General features: G+C 34.7%; 1 protein-coding gene across 1 annotated transcript in view; it reads right to left on the bottom strand.

Moving 5' to 3' along the window:
• SLC9A9 (solute carrier family 9 member A9) overlaps positions 1 to 19,490 on the bottom strand; it is a 220,996-nt gene that overhangs the window by 43,556 nt on the left and 157,950 nt on the right. The window contains exon 14 of the mRNA XM_014058069.2: positions 16,233 to 16,312. Coding sequence (XP_013913544.2) covers positions 16,233 to 16,312 — 80 coding nt within the window. The remainder of the gene's footprint in view (positions 1 to 16,232; positions 16,313 to 19,490) is intronic.

Here is a 19,490-nt window from a genome sequence, read left to right as displayed (position 1 = left end):
GATTCTGATGGGAAGCGATGAGGCTTTGCACAGGGATCTCACTGGTAAAACATTCTTTATAAACTGTATCAGTGAAAGGGCTACATTGATTTTGTTTACAAAAGTTTACCATTCTAAATGAGATTCTGAGATTGGTAATGCAAGCTGGGATGACCTTAAATTAGTTTGGCAATTCAGTCGAAGTATTGGCAATCCAGCAAGCCATGTGGACAAAATGAGCCTTCTATGAATAGAGATGATGATATCAGTTTATTAACTTTAATGACTTTTGGGAAATCTGCAGCCTTGGTAATCAGTCGATTAAATTGTATGACGATAGCCACTGCTCATATAGCTTTCAGTGGTCACATCAATTTTGTTAATGCCCTCCCAGTTTTATTAAAATATGCAATGAATGTATAACTAGACGTAGGCTTCCTGTTCTAATTCGATATTGTTGGTTTCAAATCTACTTAGATATTATGATTTTAAAATGAGTCTCAAAACTCCATAATTTAAAATGAATTACAGAAAAGGAAAGACTGCATCCCTCAACAATTCGCACATTAGTTTTGGAATCCTTGTCCAACTTGAGTTATGAATTTGAGACATTATAGATACTTTATTAATATTCAAAATGTCTTTCTGTAGGAAGGAAATGTGCTTTCTCTTTTAAAGAAAATAATTTTGGGCTGGATCATTCCAAGATTGGCACTTATAAGCCAATATTTAATTACTATGTAAAATGATTGAAAGAATCAGTTTTTCAACTGCAGTCAGCCCTGACAAAAGCAAATTTCTCGATCGATTTCAAAACAGTTTAGGGTGGGCTGTGGAATTCAGATTCTTTTAATCACCCTGATATATAAACTTTGGAGATCAACAGAGGAAGAGAAACTCTGCAGGTTCTTCTTGACAGTGGTACTTCTGTGTATTTCCTTAGAGATTTGGGCTTTGCAATAGTTTTTTTCCCTATACCTCAGGCAGATTTTAGATAGTATTCTTGAAAATAGCTGTTTTTCAGAATTGGAAAAATTATATGATATGATTCATGGCTCCATTGTGTCTCTAATGCTTTTCCATAGGTGTATGAAATATCTAAGCTTCAATGTAACTCTGTAAGAGGCTGACTTTAAGTCCAGATGGGAAATTTCAGTTGTACAAGCTGAACTTGGAAAAATATAAGGAGGCAAATTGTACCTTGCTTAAGGATGGCATCATTATCAATAGAAAGGAATATATCAAGGAGAATACGACACCAACATCAACACTGAGTGTGCAAACTATTATTTATATACAGAGAGCAAAGCCCACTCTGCTCTAGCAATGAAGATGTTACCTAGTAAGATAACAAAATACGTGCAAGAAAACAACCAATTGACAACACCAAGGAACCCACAACTATACTGTTAGCAAATCCATTTCTAGGGATACTGAGTGCTGGACTTTACCTTTAAAGTCCTACATGGTTTAGGTACACATTGAGAGAATTATTTCTTCTATATGAACCTCAATGTTTACCAAAATCATCTGAAAAATTTCACCTACAATTGCTGTAAGATTGTCTAGCTATAATTCAGAGTTGAGTCTTTTGCCTCCATTTCGGAATTAGTTTTTAAACAGGTTTTAAAATAGATCTTTTAACTGTTAATTTTAATTAGTAATTATACTTATTTTGCTAATTTGTTGTAATTGCTATTTTAACTGTTCTTGATGTCTTGATTTTAATTATTTTATTGTAACTACTGACAGACTTCAGTAGTCATTGGTATATCAAGCTAAACAAGTAAACACAAATAATACACTTACATCCACATAGTATTTATTTCCACATAAACATGCTGACATCAGACACACGTTTGATGGCCTACTTTGCATATTATGCACAGAATTAGTAATCCATAGCACTCCAGATGTCACTGAACTACATAACCCAACATCCTTAAAAAGCATGGCCTGTGGCAAGGGATACTGTGTTCAAAATACAGTTCAGAAAGTGGCATGACACCAAATAAATTATCACTTAAATGCTGCTAGAACTGAGCCATAGACTTATGCTGCAAATCTTTTATGAAAATGACCATCTTAAAATAAAACCAAAGGCTACTTTGGCATTTGTGGTGGGGCATAAATGATACTAAATACAGTAATATTACTTCTTATCTATGGCATTGATAGCTTTTGTATTTTTTTAAATTTTAACTTTATTGTATGATAAATTAATGTAAGTTGATACTACAATCTGAGATGATCTAGCTATTCAGTAAGTTTTGTCAACTGAATATCTCTTATGGAAATATTTATGTGCATCAAATTCCTTCTGATTGTATTGTCATAAACATATTTTTCTTCTAACAGACATTCCCTGGCAATGTGCAATATTTATCCTTAATACCTATCTAATCCATCTATGCAACTATGTTTTTGCCTTTTCACTAATTTTGCCTTTTCTTGCATATCTAGAATAGAATAGAATGACAGAGTTGGAAGGGACCTTGGAGGTCTTCTAGTCCAAGCCTTTGCTTAGGCAGGAAACTCTACACCACTTCAGACAAATGGTTATCTAATCTCTTCTTAAAAACTTCTAGTGTTGGAGCATTTACAACTTCTGGAGGCAAGTTGTTCCACTGATTAATTGTTCTAACTGTCAGGAAATTTCTCCTTAGTTCTAAGTTGCTTCTCTCCTTGATTTGTTTCCACCCATTGCTTCTTGTTCTACCCTCAGGTGCTTTGAAGAATAATTTGACTCCCTCTTCTTTGTGGCAACCCCTGATATATTGGAACCCTTCTATCATGTCACCTCTAGTCCTTCTTTTCCTAAGACTAGACATAGCCAGTTCCAGCAACCGTTCTTTATCTGAAACGTATGTGCTTTTTATTTTAGTTTTACGTAATGGAAGTGATTCAGTAGATAGAACTCAAATATTGTACTATGAAACATGGTCCTCAGATTAATTTTGAAAATATAGGTCAAAGTCATTAACCCATTTTGCAATTTACAAAGTTTTAACCTCAACTCTTCTTTAACAATAGCAGCACCATGTTAGTACTTCTGCCCTCTTCTACTAAGGTTAAGGTATCAGATGCAGTTTGTCAGGATTCATATTCAATAATATCGACACTGCTTTTAAGAAAAAAAATTTTTTTTGGGAAGCTGCCCCCCCCAGTATTATTTTTTGGAAGATGCCCAATTTTGATATGATGGATAACTGTATAAATGTTTTAAATAAATAAATACAAAGAAAATAAATAATTTAATTACCAGTTTATACAGCTAGCTTCAAAAGGTTAAAATGTAACGTGTTTGTTTCATAAAAAGAATTCAAATATTTTTGGTTGAATTCCAGATGAAAAGGTAATTAATTCACTACCTTTAATAAGCTTATTGATATGTATCTAAGGTTTTTTTGACACATTAATAATTTAATGAAAAATTTGAAGGGACTTTGGGCACCACAATCTAAAGCTTTAGAAAATGTCAGGTGCTCCTGATGTTATAAGGTAAGGTATAAGGTTATAAGCACATATTTGTGAGATTCCCTTCACAAATATGTGCTAGTCATTCCCAACTCTAGGGGGCAGTGCTCAACTCTGTTTCAAAGCTGAAGAGCCAGCGCTGTCCGAAGATGTCTCTGTGGCCAGCATGGCTGAACACCAAAGGTGCATGGAACACTGTTACCTTCCCACCAAAGGTGATCCCTAGTTTTCTACTTGCATTTTTGCATGCTTTCGAACTGCTAGATTGGCAGAAGCTGGGACAAGTAACAGGAACTCATTCCGTTATGTGGTGCTAGGAATTCAAACCACCGAATTGCTGACTTTTTTGATCGACAAGCTCAGTGTTTTAGCCACTGAGCCACCATGTCCCTTTTCCTGATCCTATACTCATGTGTAATTAAAGTTAAAGTTCATTGTTAAAGTCTTGGTCTGAAATTTTGGGCATACATTACATTTCATTAACTCAGAAGGATTCTTGGAGTTAAACAATATTCAATGTGGACTCTCCGTTTCACTAATGAATGACTAATGTCTTATAAATGAGAATATTGAAAGTATTTCATTCAGTAAAACCATCTGAGTGGGTACTTCAATGTAATGGAGCTTTCCAGGAATTATGTTTCTGGACATACAAACTGACACCATCTTCCTTGAGTAACAGCAACAACAATCCAATCTCCCATTACTTTCTTGGTTATAGTATACTCAGAGGGAACTAAGTGGCCATATGTATAGACAGAGAGAATATATTTCCAGCTACTTTCAAATATTAGAATCCATGCATGTGTAGACAAAGAGAACTCTTACATGGACAGTCCACCAGATGGCACACAATTCCAGTGATGAGTTTGACTAATCCATGTGGCATTGAAGCAACTATAAGCAACTATTCAACATCTGAAGAAGCTCTATGTTCCTCATTGGATATCATATAAATGGTATTAGCAAAGTACATTGGAATATCTCAGTGTTATTGTTTCCCCATTCAATAGACTATTTATTCATTTTACTTGAACTTTATTTCCTCTAAGCATGATGTGAAGTAACAAGCATCGACATACAGCATGTACCAGGTGCTTCATGCCTCATTCCATTTGATTATATCATCTTCAAGGCCATTGTCTTTTTTATTTACCACATCTGACAATGATAGCTTTCTCACTGACACATCTATTGCATAGACCATCATCTCCTAGCGCACACAGACAATATGGTCTTCTGTGACACATTGGCATGATTGTGCTGATGTGGCAAAAAGATCTCCAAGCAATGGCCATATGTTACTCTTTGATGGGCAATTAAATTAAATGATAAGACCTTTCTAAAAATAAAAATAACTCTGAAATAATTGCAGTTAAATTCCTGTACTGATTAGAAATACTTGTGCCTTCAGGTGTTAGAAGACATAGTATCCATAGGAAGAAAAGAGGATGTATTTCCAGAATTTAATAAAGAAGAGACTAGGAACAAACTTGAGGAAGAATACAAATTGTTCTGTAGGAAGAACGAGGCAGACAAGAACTGAGGCAAGGCAGCTTGAAGCTAACACAACCTTTTATTACAGTAACATACAGCTCAATGTAAGGCAAACCTCGAACCGGCAAACAGCAAAACATTTGACAGCTGACATCCCTTTTATGATAGAGCTGTCAGATGCTTAACCAATAGGGTAGCTGGATTCTCCCGCCAGCTGGTCTTAGCCAATCAAGAGCTAGCAATGCAAGTCAATGGCATCGTAGCCTCAAGGACTTAACACCAATAGCCCTCAACTTCTGACGACAATTTGGACCAGAGTTTCTATTGTTTAAACAAGGCTGTTATTGTGAGTTGCATGCAATTTTAGGATCTTTTTTCCCCACAGTTAAACAAATCACTGAAGTTGTTAAAGCGACTCATTAAGGCAGTCATTAAGTGAATGCAGCTTTCTCCATTGACTTGTTGGAAGCTGGCTGGGAAGCTGACAAATGTGTTCACATAACTCTGAGATGCTTCAACTGTTGTAAATAGCTGCCAGTTGCTAAGCATCCAAGTTTTGATTACCTAAATGTGGGAATGCAGCAATAGTTCTAAGTGCAACTACTGGTGACTGGTTGTAAGTCACTTTTTACAGTGCCATTGTAACTTCTAATGGTCACTAAATGAATGGATGTAACTTTTATTCAGAGTTTTCTAATTATATATCATGAACAATACATAACATGTTTAAAGTTTACTAAACACAGCTGCCTTCAGAACCTTGGAGATGGGTTTATACTAATACTGTTGTGAGGAAAAAAGGCCCTGTGACATAAGGAAGCAAGAATCAATGCGAACCATACTTCCTCTCATATCTGCCCTTTCTAAGGCCAGAAATAGCATCTTATGACCTTTGAAATTCCTTCATGTCATGTTGTTTCTTTTGGCATTTGTTCTCCATAAATGTCAAATAAAGTTCTAATTAAGAATAGAAGGCAGTTATGTATAAAAAAAGAAATATGGGAAGAAATAGTTATTGCTTGGGCATAATATGATGCTGCATAGGCTAGTTTGATGAGATAGCAGCCAATGTGTATCTGAGTCAGCTGCATAGTCTGATGATCAAAGGTTCCTTGATTTAAAGACCTGGAACATCTGAATTTAGTCTATTGAATCTTAGCAAGGCAAATAACATTTCAGAAGTAAATATCAAATTCTAACCTATTCTAAATTTGACTTATAATTTCACATGCAACAAATGTAGTGGTGTTTTACTTGTCTAAACATTTGGATGTCTCCAGTACACGGGAAAACTATTAGCCCCTGCATTGTTGCACATTTGATTGTAACGTAATTCTGTATCAGGTGTTACATTTATAGATACCCAAAATAGTTCAGACCCTCTAATAAATGCAACAAATAATGCATAAACTATCAAGGATTTTAAAGCTGAATTGTTGGTGACAAAAATGTGCCTTTCTGCACTGCTATGAAAAAATTGCTACTACAAAACAAAAACTCAAAATGCTTCTGAACTGCATTTGGAAAGAATCAAGAGAATCAAGACAGTGACAGGATGTGATAAAATAAGCATTTTATAAATTTGTTAGAGACAAGTTGTCTTTATTGTCTTCTTGATCTGGTAAGACCCCCATCCCCAAAATAAATAGAAAAACAAACTTTTTACAACCATTATATCAAGCAGGTACAAATGTCCTCTGTACAGTATATTACTATTGTTTCACTATCTATGACACTGAATAAAGCATCATACAATTCATTCTACATCAGGGGTGTCAAACTATCGACCCATGGGCCAGATGCGTCACATGCAGACCACACCCACCCAGCTCCGCAAGTGGGAAATATATCGTGAAACATCATGTAAAGGCAATGTGAGGCCATGAGTTTGACACCAGTGCTCTACATGTAGGATAACAAAAACTACATGCTGAGCTATTTGGCATGCTGCACTGCTTTAAATATGATTCTCCATTTTCTAGTCTGTTTCACATATGGTCATGAGCTAGGTATCAACTTATGACACTCATTTAACAGCTCTTCAAAGTTATGACAGAGCTGAAAAAAGTGACGAACAATTTAGTCATTGTATTTATGACCACTGCATTGTCCCCCTAATCAAAGTGATCAAAATTCCCCGGTGAGATTGGCCAAAATGTTCCCAAATAGACCCCCAAACTTCTGGAAATGCAATCACCAACAGGGGACCTTATATCATATGTGGTGGACATGTTTGAAAGCTTAGGAATTCTGGACAAACATTCAAAAATGGTTGGAAGAAGTAACAAAACAAAAAAATTGACATGAAGCCTGAGCTGTTTCTTCTACGAATAATAAAAGGAAACTTAAGTAAAGATATTCAATATATAATGCTCTATATAATTATTGGAGCCAGAATCTTATTTGCCCAAAATTGGAAACAGAAAACCATTCCCTCAAATGCAGACATCATAAAAAAGTGCTAGAATGCGCGGAAATGGACAAACTAACAATGAAATTAAGAGATATACAGGAAACTACAAGATATGGCATGGATGATATAATTGGCTTGAAAAGAGATGTAAAATCAATGGATAATGAATACATAGAAAATATAACAAAAGGATATTTAGAAAGTAATAGAGATGTAAATATTGTATATATATGTATATATTGTTAAAATGAGAAACTATGAAACAAAGATGAATATGTATATGACAATACGTTGTAGAATGGAAAACCAGAAATTAGAAAAAAGAAATACCGATAACGGAAAGCTGCAAAAGTGTAATTGTGATTTTAATGTTTGGAAAAATAAAAATATTATTAAAAAAACAACAACAAAGTGATCAAAATTCAGACACTTGGCAATTGGCATATATTTATGAGTGCCTCAGGTGACCTTTCCAGCCGGAGCTTCTAACAAGCAAAGTCAATAGGGGAAGCCAGAATTGCTTAACAACTGCATGATTCATTTAATAACTGCAGTGATTTGCTTAATGACTATTGTGATAAAATTGGATGTCACTCACTTAACGACCACTCCCAATTGTGGTTGAAAGTCAAGGACTAATTATATAACTCTATCATCAAATTATTTGTGTTCATGATTAGTAAATATCAGAACAGATCTTATGAATTATCCAATAGTGATTACAGTGCACTCCAAACACTTTCATTTTCCATTGCCTGCTACTAATTAACATGCAGAGACCTGCCTCATTCGTTTATCAATTCAATGTTTACTGCCAAAAGATAAATATATAAATATATATATAGAATTCAATATAAAACATCTATAGTATATAACATTAATTTTTTTGCTGTATTAGATTATATATTATACACGGTGGTGGGATTCAAAGATTTTTACTATTGGTTCTGTGGGCATGTCTTGGTGGGTAGGCTTGGTAGGAGTGGCAGGGAAGGATACTGTAAAATCCCCATTCCCTCTTGATCAGTTGGGACTCGGGAGGCAAAGAATAGAGAGGGGAGGGGCCAATCAGAGGTGGTGTTTACTGGTTCTCCGAACTACTCAAAATTTCTGCTACCGCTTCTCCAGAACTGGTCAAAACCTGCTGAATACCACCTCTGACTATACATCCTAATTAAACTACTCTAAAGGGCATTTGGACTTAAACCTTCTACTTAATCTTTTGCATGGCCATTAATTTTAGGGCATGTTTCATCACAAGGGATGATACCATGGTATGAGCCATGACGAGAAACATTTTGTTCTAGTGTCAGCGACGCAACAGAATGCAAAGTCTCCTAACATACACACAGGCAGCTATGACTAGATCTGAATCCAGTTTTCAATAAATAGCATCCCTGTGTAATAGGAAGCAGCACTGAATGGATGTCATTTGCACACAAAAAGGAGTGGAACAGATTATTTTAGAAGGCGAATGTAGTAACGATCACAAATAAATAAAAGAATTATTATAACCTTAATGTTCTTTACTTTAAAAACCAGGAAGGAGAAGAATGGGAAAAAGCCTATTGATTCAAAAGCACAGGAAGAAAGAAAGTATTTTAAACCTTGGGATTCATTCACACTCCTTCCCCTTCCTCCTTTCTGGACGTGTGTGCACACACATACACACACACAAACTGCATTCAGCAGCAGGCACATTTTAGTATATAAATTACTTTTTCTCTGAATTCAGTGAAGCATCTAATTTAGCTCTGTTGAATCTATAATGCTTCTGTTCCCATATCCATGAATGTGGAGACTGAATTTCTGAAAGGTAGAGATTTATTGCTGTGGCTGGTATGAAGTATGACAGAAGATAATGTCTTAAATCTTACACATTAAATAAATTCTAAATATGCATTTATAGTATGAAAAATCATATGGAAAGGAAGAAGTGAAATCAGCCAAGAAGTATAGAACACCTGCTTTTCTTTATGATCTTTCCTAATATGAATTTAATAGATGTACTGTATATCAATTTTTTTGCTTATCCAGTTGCTAGAGGAATTAGAAAAAAGTGCATACATGCATACAATAGTTTTCATTTTTTTCATTACAGGCCTAATTCCAGCAGTTGTACAACAAACAGAAATTGAACAGATAAAGTTTATCTCATTGCACTTCATAGTTTTTATCTGTTGATGTCTTTATATTATATTCTGGAGCAAGAGCTTAGAACATTATGAACATGTGGGTATTCACATTTTAGAGTCACATTTGTTTGCTTGACAAAGTTACTGTGTTTCTGAATCTGTAACTTTTAATTTTATGAGTTACTTCTAATTATTAACTTAAGAACGCAAAGTGTTGTATATTTGCATTTTAGTTATCTTAATCTAGATTCCTTTCATTCACATGATTGCTAGTCAAATTCCAAAGCAATTTACACTAATAATAAAATTCTTTTAGGAACCATGAGTGATTACCTGACCAGGTAAGATTTTAATTAGCAGCTATTATGCATTTCATGCCAACAAGAGTTATACTTGAAAAGCAAAATATTCTGAGTACAAAATGAAGCTTGTTTAAAGTGACTTGACAAAGAAAGTGTTAGACATAAATAGGGGAAGGAAGAAGCTATTTAAAATGCTTTAGGCACTACAAAGCAAAGTTAAGCATATTCAGTGTTGTAAGGAAAAAAAGAGACTTAAAAAGAAACTACTGATGAACTGATTAACTCAGTGCTTTGAACATTCAATACATTTATACAGGGGTGGACTTCAAAAATTGCAGCAATGGGTTCGTTGCCCCGTTGCTGGGTGGGCATGGCCAAAGTGGGCATGGCCTAGTTGGCGGCCTACACCACGGTGGGCGGGGGATGTTTTTCACCCTCCATAGGCTCTGGAGGCTTTCCTTGGGCCTCTGGGAGGGCAAAATCTGCTTCCCTTGGGCTCCGGAGGCTCTCTGGAGGCCAGAAACAGGCCCATTTACTTAGGACTTCTAAAAATCCTTCAGATTCAACAATTATAAATCCATTACTCGAACCCATTATTGCCCCTTTTCTCTGAGGTTTATAAACAACAAATAATTTTTACATAAAATGTTTTCAACAAATATAAATTACACAATTTGAAATTATAAACACTTCCCATAATTTTAAATTATCAGTGTTTCATCCTATTTATCTTGTACGTAAAATAATATCAGTATTATGTGTGTGTGTGTGTGTGTGTGTGTGTGTGTGTGTGTCTGTGTGTGTGTGTAAAATAAATATTTTATATCCAAGGCCAGCTTAATTACATCCAAGGCTAGCTAAGGCCAAGCGGTCACAGGCTGGGCAACAAATTTTAGCTGACACCAAAATTTAAAAGCCTTCTGAAAAACTCAGTTAAAAAGGGAAAAGCAATAACAACATTTTTTTTGTGAGCCAGTGCACCCAGTCAACCGTTAAATATAATTTTGCAGAATTGTTGCCATATAACAACAATGGGTGTTGGTGTAATTACAATTATTTACTACATAAACACGTTAAAAATGTCCAAGAAAAGAAAAGAAAATCTTTTCCAGGACTGAAAATCATAAATGTAAGGCTCAACAATTAAAAAAAAGAAATAAATAAGAGGATGCCCTTTTAAAATTCCTATCAGAATTGGAAGATGAATCAAAGCATAGAAGCATCAGAACATAACTTTGCCAAGGGGACCAAAATGTCTACATCTGCCTTTTTTCAGGCTAAATACCTGCAAATGAATGCACCGTCATGCTTGATTTGCTCGTGAGTGTGAAAGCTATCCAAACTTTTCATAGGACACAAAGTGAACAGATGAAGCACCATGATTTATTTATGAACATATGGATCAATTCTGATAAAATACAAATACCCTGTCATCCAATTTTCAGTGATTTCAAAATCTCATTAACAAATACACAGTGAAGTTAATTAAGATATGAAAACAAAAACAAGGTCTCATATATAATGAAAAATATATTATTTTCAAACTAATTGGAACAATTAAGCTGTATTCTATTGGCAACTGGAAGAGAAGTTGGTGTTGGCAGAACTAGAAACTTCTCACCCATCTACCCTGATCTATCTCAACTGCAGAGAACCACAGAAATGCCCTGGGAGAAACTAGGTGACAATATTTAGAATATCATGATTGAAGCCCATGATAGGAAGAAAACATCAGAAAGAAACTCCATCTAATTCCACTTTAACTCTGAGAGAAAATGCTGCCAGGCTTTCAAGATTCTGTTTCTGTGGCCATTCTTATTTCCTGCTTCAAATGGTTGATACTCAGAGTTATGAAAAAGACAGTATATATGATTCTCTGAACTCCTGGAGAAATGAAATTTTTGTTCCTTTTCTTGTTAGCATTGTACATTGTTACGAATTTGCATGTATTTCCCCATTCTATATGCAAAGGCATTTCTACATTCAAACTTTTAGAGTCTGCAAAGTGGCTTTTTTTTTTAAAAAAAAAAACTTCTTTTCAATTAAAACATAAAAGATCTTGGTTTTCCACTCCTGAATTGTTCATTAAACAAGTTCTGCTTCTTTCCAAATCTTAGGATGACACTGACACCTATGATAAAGGGCAGATTTAGTTTAAGATCATAGTAAGATATTCCTTTTGATGGTCAACTTTTCTTCTACTGGAACACAAATGTGTTACTTTGGATAAGCAAGATAAAGGCTTTCTCGCAAGGCAGAGCACAAAAAATATTTTCAGCTGTCAAAAATTATATTTTATTCTCACTCAAAACCAAGAAAGGAATAAAAAAACTTTTTGTAGATTAAATAGTACTAAGAGTATATTAGCTGGAAGCAAAAGATAATTCAGTTTAAATTCAGGGAAGGCCTGTATATTACAAAGTACAGCTAAATAAAAAAAGAACAAAAACTAATAAATTATATACTGTGATATAACTAACATACTGTATAACTTCTTAAACTACAAAAATATCAAGCAATTCTATATATTGAATATTGTTATTTCAAAACATGAACTTTGCACCATTGAAACATCAACATAATGTGCCCTCAAGTCAGTGTTGATTCTTGGTGACCATACAGATTTTTCTCCAGGAAAGTATAAACTTGGAGAGAACTAAAAGGATATGCAGTCTAGTACCCCTTTCATTCACCCATTATAACTTAAAATGTTCACCATCCTTTCATGGATAACATGGACTATAATTCTAATTTTGGACAGTGATACTTGATATAACATGCAACAGCTTACAGGATTCAGTGGAACTCTAAGTTACATAGAAAACAAAAAGCTAGGGAGAAAGATTTCAACTAAGTTCTTTTTATTTTCCAATGATTTTGAGTCATCTTCGACACTTGGCAATTGTCTAAACAAGTCCCTGAAGTTTCCTTGGCAACATTTTTGGAAATAGTTTGCCACTGCCTTTTTCTTAGGAAAAGAGAGACAGAGAGGGAGGGAGGGGGAAGAGGGGGAGGAAGGGTAGGGAAAGAGAGAGAGGGAAAGAGATGAAGGGAGGGAGGGAGGGAGGGAGGGAGGGAGGGAGGGAGGGAGGGAGGGAGAGAGAGAGAGAGAGAGAGAGAGAGAGAGAGAGAGAGAGAGAGAACTGGCCCAAAGTCTTTGTGATGAAGGCAGGACTAGAAGTCATTGTCTCCCAGTTTTTAGCTTAAACACTATACTAAATTATACTATACTATATCAGTCCTAGGGACACGGTGATTCAGTGGCTAAAATGCTGAGATTGTCTATCAGAAAGGTTCGGAAGTTTAGTGTTTCAAATTCTTAGTGTCTTCGGCGTTTAGTCATGCTGGCCACGTGACCACAGCGCTGCCTCTTCAGCTTTGAAACAGAGATGAACACTCTGCCCCCTAAAGTCAGGAATGACTAGCACATATGTGCGAGGGGAACCTTTAACTTTACTTTATATCAGTCCTAAATTAATGGATTTTTATATGTAAATTTAAAGATGTGAATCTCCACCTTTAGATTGGAACCCAAACATATCTCCACATAGAGATTAAGGCCTTATACAATCAAACAATAGTATAGAAGGAAACAAGTTCCAATAACATATGAAGATAATATGCTACAATTTGATTTGATTTCCATTTGATTTCTTGCAAGTATTTTAAAGCCAGAATTGCCTAATTTAAATAGCTTAAAATATTTGTAATAAATGAATAAATGGATAAAATAAATAAACTTGATCAGACCTAAGTAAAAAATCTTTTTCTATCTCCAGACACAATATGTGTTATTCTCCAGTTATGTCATTTGGAGAAAGAGTAGGCACAAAGGCTTTCTTTTCTTAAATAATGCAGGATAAATATATTATTTAATGCTTCTGAGTTCCATAGGCAACAATTCATACTATTGCTAAAAGAAGGACACTGAGATTGCAGGAGCATTTCATTTGGATGATTGGTGTGCCTCTAAGCGGCTGGGGCTTTTTCCAGAATGAGATTTAGCATATGAAAATGCTTAGTCCTGGCAACAGCAACTTGAATTGTTAATATCTTCAGAGATTTAAGCATATACTGTAGTTGTCCATGGAAACATGATTATGTATAAGTATCTGTATACGTAACTCTCTCTCTCTGTGTATGTGTTTATCTGTGAAATGAAAATACAATTGTACAATAAAGGCAGGTCAGCTGTGATGTTAAATAATGTTAAAGAAAAATGCATCCTTACAACAGGAAGGAGAATCAGTTTGTTAGAATACAAATTGTCCTCAGTTCAAGTGCAGCTTGCAAAATATTATCAAGCATACAGTTTGATTTGAAACACAGAACCTGGGGAATCAATTAGTGATAAAAAGCCTTCCATAAATTCTCAGTTATGTACTGCTTAATATTGCAGATTAATCCTGCCATATGACTTCCATCTGCCCATTTCAAGCATTATGAGGGGAAAGCCAGAAATGAACAAAACATAATTCAGGCATCTTTAACAGAGATTTTGTTATTTTTTCAGAGAAAATCCCTCATCAGGTCTTTCACATTTCAAATGCAAGTTCTGTATTTCTATCCCTGGCATTTTTTAAAAATCAAATATATTTTATATTTTGAAACAGACAATCTAAGAATACAAAACGAGTTTTGCATGATCATACTTATGAGCCATCCAGTGTGCACACTGTATCAGAAGTGGCTAACTAGATGCCATAGAAAAATTGCTAAGGAGGGCATTTTCTGCATATTTCCTAACATATGGCCTTTAAAATATACAATATCTAATATATAGTCAGATTAACTAAAAGTCATATTGTTATATTATTTATACAATATAAATGTATATAATATTTAATTTATATTATATAAATGTATATAATATTTATTATATTATATTATGCTATGTTGTAATATACAATAATTTAATAAATAGACTTTATTAAATAAAAGGTATAATAAAGAGAAACAGTATAGCATGAAGTATTGTATAATGTTGTCCCTTCTGGATCTTTTTTCATCCCACAATGCAGAAGTAAACAACTTGAAAAATCAGGTGGTTTATGATCCATGAAAGCTATGATCCATGAAAGCCTCTCCAAAAGTTTCTGCCATATTTAATTGTTTAATACTTCACAGAAAGGAAATTATTAAATACCTGAAAAGCCCATTCTATCTTCTGTACCAAATCATTATATTTAGTTACACTTGAATATCAGTTAAATCAAGTCTAAGTATCAATTTGTTCTAGTCCTCTTATTTTATATACTGCAAACCTTGCTATGCCATTCAAAAGCTCGGTTTACCCCTAGTGTGACAAAGACTGCAAAACCTTACATTAATATATTTCCTGCTTGGAGGATTATTGCACTCTTTCTACACTTGAAGAGACAGAGTGTGCCATCTCTCTTGCTAGAAAGGGACATACACTTGTTATTAACACAAGCCCCTCCTTCCCCCTTCTTTGAAATAGATAGAAGCACAGATTTCAATTCAATGACACATCCTCATATTTTCAATTTTCTGCCTGCAATGATATAGATTATTTTATGTCCTTCAAAACATCCACAGTAAATGATTTCCATTCTGAAGAAGAAATAGAATCAGCACCAGAAGTCTCTAAAGCCTACGCTGATCTATTTCCTATTAATTTTTTTAAGTCCTTCCCCCACCCCTTGATTCTGAATTGTAAATTAAATATTTGCTATGTTTGTAATTGCAGGAAGGGAAGCCACCATGTTTTATGTTAATTTATTTCCCACTAAAGAAAAGGTTGTTTTGGAGGCAGATCTTACTTCATTCAGCCTGTGTTTAAAGTGGCTGAAGGCTAGAGATAATGGAAACTAAAGGCTAATACATTCTGATGGCATGAAGATTTGGGAAGGTTGTATTAAGCCATGATGGGAATATCCACTACATGCAAAAATCTATTAGCTCACAGTGATATAAGTAGCAATTGAGTGAATTCGTTGGATTATCTGCCGCATTCTCCACACATCATCCTGCGAAATTATTATGCCTCCTTTTAAAAATTAAACTAAATAATAAACAAGATTCTTATTTATTCAGTGAAATAAACAAGACAAAAATAAAAAATAATCAAAATTCTTATTTATTCAGTGAAATAAACAAGACAAAATAAATAATAAAAAGATTCTTGTTTATTCACTGAACAATATCAGTGCTATTAATTTGTCCATAACAATATAAATATGCTTTTACTAGGTTAAGTAAACTTATCTAGTTTTGAATATTTGTTTCTTTCATCTTTCTCCAGATTTTGGGCCTTCCTTCTTTATTAGTTTTTTATATCAATAATAAAATTTCATACAGGATTTAAAATGAAAAGTTCTCATTATCTTACCAGATTTATCTGTATGATTTCCTCCTTTGATGAAATTATTATTACGAGTATTTAGTACTAACAGAATAGTAGGATACTTATGATCAAAACCATACCACATGCTGAACAGCCAAGCGCTTTCTGCTTTGGTTGTGCTTTTATCCAAGTTATTTGCAGCCTGTAATAATATTGAAAATTAAAAATGATGATTCTGATAATCATGTTCTTTTCAATTAAAGATGTCCATATTTTACCAACAAATCTAAAAAGAAATATAGTTTAAAAGAACACATTTAAAGGTTCACAATTCAGTTAATCTAACAGTTCTTGTTCAGTTGCTAAGTCGTGTTCAACTCTTTGTGACTCCATGGACCATGGCAGGCCAGGCTCCTCTGCCCCCCACGTCTCTTGGGGTTCAGGTTCATGGCAGGGATGATACTATATATCCATCTCAATCTCTGCCATACTTTAATCCTTTTGCCTTTAATCTTTCCCAACATCATATCCTGAGAACTTAACAATACTCAGATACAATTGAAAATTCACCTAAATTATGAATACAATACGTATCCTTTTTTTTTGGAACCTTTATGCTGTGGTATTCATTATTCAGTAATGAAATTCAAAATTGTTTAGACTGTATTTTGGAATTTTCTCCACCTAGGCAGTAACTGAATTAGTTTAACTTCAGCAGCATGACTGCTCAATATAGATTTAAATCACACAGCTCGTCTTTTCAAGCTCTCTTAAATATGTTCCTTTTCTGTTACCATTTATTTTCACTTCCTGGTGCTTGCAAACTCCTATCTCTGAGTTACACCTGGCCTGGCCTCTGGCAATGTTAATCATGGATATGTGATCTATGCTAAGTTTCATGTTCTCTCCTATGATTGTGGGAAGAAGATAGGGCTTTTTTTAGAATAAATTAACTTCTACATTTGTCGTCGTATTTTTATTCTCCACTTATTGATATCACAGAATATCTAACCCCAAACTTCTCATTTTGCTGTTTCCTACTGAGCCATTATGCACACTATTATATCATCTTTGTGCTGTAAAGTTTATTTTCTCTTGTTAATGTCATTTAAGCTTATTTAATTTATACAGATAACAATTATTATTATGTTGTGGACAGTTTTCTAAATATTTTGGAAATGCTTCTGAGTGTATAACAAATGCACAACAATTGATTTTGATTTTACTGTTTTTCTTTTGGATTAAAAGGATAACCTCCTCTGTACTTTAACCCAAATGATTAATGGATGTTTTATGTTATAATTTTTAGAGAACTTAAATCCACTCCAATATATTTACAATGTAAACTAATAAAGAAGATGCTTTTCTCTACTGTATACAGCATAAAGCAAGTAAAGTAGTTTGATTGATTTTTATGCAATTAACTGCCCAGTTGAAATGAACAGCATTGACTTTATAGAATGGGGAAAAAAAAACTCCTGCAATGCTTATCTTTCCTTTTACTCTAAGGAGATCTCTGAGATCATACAAACCTTTTCATCATCCATGCACAACAGACCATGTTTTAATCACACTTCTTTAGGTTATACTTGAAAACAATGGGGCAAAATATACAGCCTGCCAACACCTCTTCTATAGCCCCTGGAGTTCCTGTCAAATAAATGGGGTGTCAGAATTTGCCACCTCATGCCTGTGCTCAGGCATCATTTATGTCTGCCATGAACCCTGAGAGTAAGGAGGAGCACTTGAGGGGAAAGTGAAAGTTAAGAAAGTGAAAGTGCCTGTTTGAGAAGGCATTTCAAGGTCGCTCTGTCATGATATCCTCTTTGAAATTGATTGGACAATGGGGGACCAGCAATGGGATGTGCCTAAGGAGGAAAACTTTTCACTTGGGGTTTTGGCATGCGAATGTCAGTTCTGGCTTTGCATTACTATATTCGCTTGCCTTTTAGTAAACTACTGTATACCTTTCTCAACCCAATGGTGTTAAGGATCATTCTTACTTATAAGCTCAACTTGACACAGGTCTGGCATAGGATATAAGCCTTTTTTGTGTTTTTTAACATTGCCATAGACTTCTGGAGGAAAGAATAGCCTCACAAATAAATGGAACCAGAATGGTTGTATTGAAATGGATGGTTGGGACAAACTGATAGGAATTTGCCAAGATATGTTAAAAAGTCAAAACCTGAATGCCAAGTTCCAGATTAGTAATTAAAAAGTCATAACAGGGGATAACAGTTGGGGGAGGGAGCAAAGAGTAGGAAGAGAAAATGTATTGGCTACTAGAGAGTTTGGAGTTAGTGAAGAAAGTTAGAATTAATAAACACCAGTGTAAAAAAATGAAACTGAATAATTAGAAAAAGGGATAAAGAACTGCAGAAAAATACCTGAGAATGAAGGGATGGAGCAGACTTTAGCTCTGTGTCATGGCTAGGAAGAATTTGAAAAGGATGAAGAGATAAGGAAACAAAGAAACAAAATGTCAAAGAAAGCAAGAATGCTTACAGTATGCAGAAAACAAAAAAGGCAAAAGTGCAAATTATTTCTCCCTACAGCATCTTGGTCAGTGAAGGTTTCTTTCTCTGCTGCTAACAAGCTTACAGGTGCAAAGGAATGAGCAGGTTCAGATGGCAGTATTCAGCCAGTGCAGGAGAGAGAAAAGTTGACAGCTTCAGCAACAGGGAAATTGCCCAGGAAATTATTTGAAGGAGGATTAAGTCTTACAAGAGCCAGAAGAAGCAGCATCTGTTTCAGGTAGATGAAACAGATTCCATGTAGAAGAGATTTAAAGCACCTATTTCAGCACTGAAAACCATTAAAAACCCCAAGAACCCTGACCCTCCCTGCTTTTGAAATTGTATACTCCAAATTTAAATGAAAACATTCCTGCAATAATCTTGGTCTGCTGCAACCTTCCCAAATCAAGGATAGTGTCTAATTATATCACACACCTGTATTGGTATCAGGGTGGGAAACAAGGCCCCTGTGTTCAATGGTATGCAAAACAAAGACTGTTACTATTATGAGGGATTTTTTAAAAAAACCATCTACATTTTGCTGAAGCAAAGGTGCGCTTGATTTTTCTGGGCCAATATGCTAACAGTGGTCAAGGAGATGTCTGGTGTGTAAAAAAATTACTCAAGGGGAAAAGGACACCAAATTGATGGTAAAATGAAAAGTATGTCAAAACACAGCACTACTGAATTTGCAAATATTTGTGGTAATAAAATATGGTGTCCTGAAAAAATTATAAAAATAACACTTGCAATAACACATTTAATGAACTAAGACTTGCAGTTATTCTTAGAAACACATGAATATATTAAAATTAGTGGAAGGGCTTTTATACATTTGGGATATCACAGAATCCTGTGATT

This window comes from Thamnophis sirtalis, unplaced genomic scaffold (assembly GCF_051295495.1).
Source record: "Thamnophis sirtalis isolate CommonGarterSnake01/CBP01778 unplaced genomic scaffold, rThaSir2_p1.2 scaffold_11, whole genome shotgun sequence".
NCBI lineage: Eukaryota > Metazoa > Chordata > Lepidosauria > Squamata > Natricidae > Thamnophis > Thamnophis sirtalis.
Note: the sequence above shows the minus strand (reverse complement) of the source record. Positions and strands in the feature narration are given on the sequence as shown.